This window comes from Gavialis gangeticus, unplaced genomic scaffold (genome assembly GCF_001723915.1).
Source record: "Gavialis gangeticus isolate Ggan-Ray unplaced genomic scaffold, GavGan_comp1, whole genome shotgun sequence".
Taxonomy (NCBI): domain Eukaryota; kingdom Metazoa; phylum Chordata; order Crocodylia; family Gavialidae; genus Gavialis; species Gavialis gangeticus.
In genome coordinates, this window is record NW_017728992.1 from 91,609,275 (window position 1) to 91,615,429 (window position 6,155).

The following is a 6,155-nucleotide window of genomic DNA, read 5'->3' on the forward strand; positions in this document are numbered from 1 at the left end:
TGGCCGTTATTCCTTGTTATGCCAGGGGGCGCTAGGGGGTGCTCTCCCAAACCCTTCTGGTCCCCCCTAGTGAGTTTATAGACTGTCACCAGGTTCCCCCCCCCCCATCTGGCTGGATGGGAAAATCTGGCCAGGAGCTGTCCCACTTAACAGGAAATACTGGTTCAAATCCCTCTAGAAGAGGAGGACCTACAACTTGAGTCCCCTCTTTGCTGGGAAAGAAGACTAAACATTTAGCTACTGGGCTAATATGGGGAAAGGTCTTCCTCCATCACCATCATTTTGGCTCTGGCCGGTATGCATGTAGGCATACAGGATGGGGGTTTTTTTGCTAGCTGATGAAAGAGAATCTGAAATTGCATCAGTGCCAAAAACTGCAGTTACATAGCTGTATAATTGCTGTTTAGGTGCATGAAGTGAAATGACTACCATTACTGCTCAGAATATCTATTAATATTATTTTGTGATTTGCACTATCTGATGAGATTATTATGGCTTAATAATATTGGAACAATAACATTTAACCTTATTGCTTTAGAGATCAGTTCAATAGTTAGCTATGGATTCTTTGATAAAGCCAGTCTATGCATTATGCATTTTGCAAAGAAAACCTTATGACTTTCATGGATATCTGTAGCTGTTCAAAGGTAAGTTTGGCAAATATGTGTCAAAAATAAGTATGAGCATGAGGAACTTGTACTCTCGCTTGCTTGCAGGACCATTAATCTCATATTTTGGAACTTCATCTCATTAGTAAAACAGCAGTGGTCTTCATTCTTCAGTACTGCTGTTGGTGATCCACAGCTGAGCTCACAAATTGCACATGTTCCAGCTGTTGTTTTGCACACCTTAAGAGCAGGGAGGCATAGTGAGCTACATTAGTCAGAAGTCAAGTAGAAGTTAGGGTAGATTTGCACCTTATAGACTACTCAAAGGGTGTGGGGGACGGCAAGACTTTTATTCATGAGTCTGAGATTATTTTCAGAGTGAATAAGGAAAAACTTATATATATAACGTGTGTGTGTATATATATGTATGTATGTATGTATCACAAGATTTCATGGGCTGAGGCTAATTTCATCAGATGCTCTGAAAGTGCACAAAGCAGGATATAAGAAGGAGAGAAATTTCAAAGGGCAGAAGGGAGGGGGAGAGAGGGGACAAAGGAAAGGGGAAAGTGGAGTTAATCAGGGACTAGGGATTTTTATCCCATTACCTGGTTTAGTTTTTGTGACCCCTTTGTTCCTTTTGGTTTATGGCTTGCTTGCCTCATCCAGCACTGCCCCCCTCTTCTGTCTTTTGTATTCAAATTTCTCTCTCTTCCTTATACACTGGTTTGCGCAAATTATTTTAAAGCATCTAATGAAGTGAGTTTAAGCCCACAAAAGCTTCTGCTATATATATACTTTTATACTTTGGTTAGTATATAAGGTGCAAGTCTACCCTACCTGCATATCTGTTTGCACATCTTATGATAGTCATCCCTCTGTAGAGCCAGAGATTACTGCATTTTAAGAATACATAATATTAAATTTCACAATTCAGAAAATATACTTCCATTTTTAAAACACATAAGCCACATCCACATGTGCATGAATGTTTGGCTCCCCAGGGACAACTATCAGTGGTGCACCTTGTGTCACCACTAGCTGTCCCCAGGGAATGCTGTGCCATGGGCCCTTTGGTGTGCAGCAAGGTACCCTGGGTGGGGTAGAGAAGGCTGGGGCCAGCTCTGGCTGGCCTGGCTCTGGTTTGAATGGTGCATACTGCCCCCGTGTGCGACACTCTGCTTTTTCTTCCTGTGGGTTTTTTTTGATCCCTGGATATCCACACGTCAACCCCCCCCCATGCTGCTCCCTTGCAGTGCTGAGAACAACTGAATGTACAGTATGTGTCACCACAGATGCTGCAGCTTACCTGGAAACAGCCGTACAGTCCAGATCAAAGAGCAAAATATTTTAGATTAATTTCTGAATCATAATATAGTATTCATTATAAAATGTACTAAGCTGTACTAAGCAAGATACTGTAACTACTGATAGCTGATGTAAATTTCCAACATACAAATCCTTTACAGATGCACACCTTATTGCAGGTCTTTTTATTATGTATGTGCATGAGTCTCAATAGCTTTTTGACAAAGTCTTAAAGAATCATAACTGTGGAAAGGATGTGTATCAGAGCAATTTTGGGAATCAATGATTTTTTAAGTTCTAAAAATCTAGTGTATTCTGGTTTGGGTGTTGATGTGCATATATGTACCTGGACATACATGATGGTAGCAATCTTTTCTAGACCAAAACATTAGTTTAATTTAAGGGGTTAAATCCTCACTTCAAGGGTTTAATATGTAAACATTTCCCCTAAACATCAGTATATTTACAGAAATATATTAATACAGGATTTATAAATAGCTAATGATGATAGTATAAACTGAGACGAATGTATGTCAATCCATGGTTTTCAGTAAACTCTGCCCTTCCCCCGTTCTTTTTATTCTTTGAGTTTTAACATTTATTTTTTATTCAAATCTTGGCACTTGTGTTACAGAAAAGGTTTAATATAATGCAAATGCAGGTGGATTGCTTGACACTTTGCATGTCCCAAAAATGCATAAGGCTACAATATGTCTAAAATAGTCTACCATTACTGTATATTCTAAACACTGCTTATGATTCGCAAAACTCTCTTTAGCAGATTCTAAAAGTCTGACTCCCTCGAGTTTTTCCTCATTCACTCTGAAAATAATCTCAGGCTCATGAATAAAAGTCTTGTCTATTTTTTTCCCCCCAGAAACAGTTAAGGGCTTGGGTTGAGAAATTTAGCATTTAAAGCTGTTTGGAATTTTTAGATGTTCCTTGGAAAGACCATATTGAAGATGTTTGCGTTTTTTTTAAACAAACCATTCATGTTAAAATGAAATAAAAGTAAACTCCTTTCCATGTATGGCTCACTTATTAAAAAAATAGCTGAATGTACTGAAATAAATATCACATGCAGCATATTGCACAACATTAATTTGGGGTCTATCATAAAATATATATAAATTATGGGTTTGGATCACTGCAGCGCTATTTCAGTGTAATGATAGCCTTATGCCATCAACACAAATCAAATTATTTCAGCATAAAACTTGGAATCAGGTTTAAAGGTGCTTGGGTCTTAATTGATTACCATTTTAAAAAGTAATGTTAGTGATTAAATTATCAGACGGACAGTTGAAACAAATTGAAGCTCCTCACTTCCCGTCCACATCACATCTCTAAAAACAAAAATGGTAAGGCAAGAGCAACTCCTATGTAAATTAACCAAAATTGCTCCATATGTCATATACTTGTCTCATTCTTTTTCTGTAGAGGCCATCTCTTTGGAAAGAAGATAGACCAGTCTCCAGTTATTGTCTTTCCACAATGGTGTCACTTTGTGCCAAATATGACATTGATTTTCATGAGGGGTACAACTGATTTCATGAGGGGAACAACGGCCTAATAGGAGATAGACCAAAATTGCCAGTTCATATCTGACAAGCCAAGGAGAAACAGTTAATTTCTGTTAACGACTGTTGGTTGATATTAGCTTGTTTTAAATTTGAGGCAAAATCTTACAACTGAAAGGTTCCAAATCTTATTAGCAATTCCCAAAGAGTGCTGGCATCGCTAGGATTAAGTTGCATATGTATATTTTTGTAGATTTACATTTTGGTGAAGTTGATGGCCCTATTTATTCATCTTTCCCTCTGCTTATCCCCAAGCTACAAATCAATTTTCTAGTATCCTAGTGTTTAATGTTGTTTTATAAAACTAATTATATCCTAAAGCTGTTTTGAAGCACACATGTGCTACAGTACTTAAATGCAAGCATTACTCAATACAGTTTTACTGGAGCCATCCCTGGGACTTACTTGTGCTGGATCCACATCATTCAGCATAACTATTGATGTGCAGTGATAATCTAGGACCAGTCTCCAGAAATCTTTGACAGTATTTGGTAAAGGATGCTGGGTAACTATAAATGCCGAAGGTTGTTTATAGCTCTGCAAAAAAATAACAAAAGTGAACATGATAGAATTGATAAGAGGTGTAATCTGTCCAGTAAATTGTCAGTAATGGATCCAACTCCTAGGATTAGAAGTATTATTTTTATTCTGAAGATTACTCAGAGTTTTCTGATATTCCCCGAGATCTTGTTTGCTTGCAAACCTAATAAACTGCGATTCTTACGGTTTTTCAGATCATATTTTTAAAACTCCTATGCCCTAGGTTACAGTAGGCAAAAGAAAACAAGGAGACAGGGAGAGACAGACAGAGAGAAGCAGAATCTTGCCTCAGAATAGCACTCACAAAATCCTGTACAAGTTTGTATTCATGACAGGCAGATTAATTGTGACTGCTTGTTTTTGGTTGTTAGTATGAGTGATTCCAGTATAAGGAAATTCCAAGTAATTTCTAGGAAATATTGTTAAAATTGTGTCCATCTGGCAACAGAGAAGTATCTTAAGAGAAAAAATGCCAGATTCTTTCTGAGTTTAATTATTAGTCTACATCACTCATTGAACTATCAGTGAACTTCTGTATACTAGTACAGACTCATGTGCTTCCTGACTGCTGAAGCCAATTCTTGGTAGAGGACTGTCACAGTCCCCACTGCCAACTGTTCTGAAAGAAGCTTGTATACACTAATCTTAAACAATTCTGTTTTTACATCAACCTTGTGGCCAACTGTTTTGAATCTTCCTTTAGAAGACGGGTAACTGAGAAGATTATTGGGAATCTCAAAGAATCTAAAATGTCATTTTGGTTACGGGGTTGAAAACCCCCCTCATTTCTTTGCTCAGTGATCTCCTTTTAACAGTGGATAATCATCAGGTACCTATACTGCAATTATTACATCAGACATAGGTAAGAGGAGAATATTGATTTGCCTGCACTTGCATACAGAACAGGACACCTCTTAAGGGGCTCCACCTTTTTGGCTATGAGACTTCAGAAGGTTTTAATTGAACAATTGTTCTTTGACATGACCCTTCATGGGACAATGCATCATCCTTATTGTTCAAAATAACACAGAGCCATCAAAAGGGTTAAGGAGGGTTAATGGATAATGACCAGATCTGAGTCTCCTCCTTTACTCATGCAATGGGGAGAGAGTACTTTGTTCAGTGTCTGAAGGACACTGGGATGCACAACTTCTGGATCGTGGCCCATTCATTATAGAAAAGATTTCAGGGTCATGGCTGGAACAGTAAGTGTGCCTGTGATTCTGGGCAGAAAGAAAGGCCTTGATGTGGCCAATTCAGCTGCCATAAGTTTGACAAGTCCCAAGGATGTTGCAACTTGCTGCAGGGCCAGGGGCTGTTGCTGAAGCAGTACTCAGCTGCCTGTTTCCAGGACCAGGAAAATGGAAAGGTAACAGAACACCCTTGCCCCTTGTAGAACAGCTAGGTTGGTTCAGGTATACCTGAGCTACAACCTAATAATTTGACTTCACAGGTAAACAGTTTTTAAGACAAGAACTTCAAACCTGAATACTAAGGCTTCACCCCTTTGTACATTCACAGGACAAAATTATATTGACCCTCTAGGACAGGGGCAGGCAAAATATAGCCCACAGGTCGCATGCAGCCTGCCAGGCCATTCTATCCAGCCTGCATAGCTCCTAAAACATTTTGAAAAATGAATATTTATCTGCTCCTGGCTGCCTATCAAAAATGACAGGAGCTAGGAGCAGTAGGACCTAGGGGAAGCTGACAGGACTCAGGAGCAAGGGTGGCCCAGCTGCCTCCCACCCCTGTTCCCACCACCTGGAAGGCTCTGCGGCTGCTTTCACTGCTTCCCTGCAGCCTGCCGGACACTCCAGCACCATGTGGCCCCTGTCTGCATCACTGGACTGCGCCAGTACCCCAGGGCCAGGAGAGGGAGTGGTGTGTGTGTGTGTGCGTGCGTGCGTGCGTGCGTGCGTGCGTGTGTGTGTGTGAGCACAATGAGGGAGGGGGAGAGAGAGAGAGAGCAATGAGGCAGGGAAAGTGTGTGTGTGTGTTCATTTGTAGGGGAGTCCCACACACACCCCAGCATATACATGCACCCACACCCCTCTCGCACTGCCATACACTCAGAACCCCACCCACCTCACCCTGCACCTTCCTTGCAGTCACTTTG

The 6,155-nt window shown here is 40.3% G+C and overlaps 1 protein-coding gene across 6 annotated transcripts in view; it reads right to left on the reverse strand.

The window, feature by feature from the left end:
* Positions 1 to 6,155, reverse strand: part of PTPRM (protein tyrosine phosphatase, receptor type M) — a 939,848-nt gene that overhangs the window by 20,103 nt on the left and 913,590 nt on the right. For all 6 annotated transcript variants that reach the window (XM_019525569.1, XM_019525591.1, XM_019525577.1 and 3 more), the window contains one exon: positions 3,902 to 4,033. In XM_019525569.1, the coding sequence (XP_019381114.1) occupies positions 3,902 to 4,033 (132 nt within the window). The remainder of the gene's footprint in view (positions 1 to 3,901; positions 4,034 to 6,155) is intronic.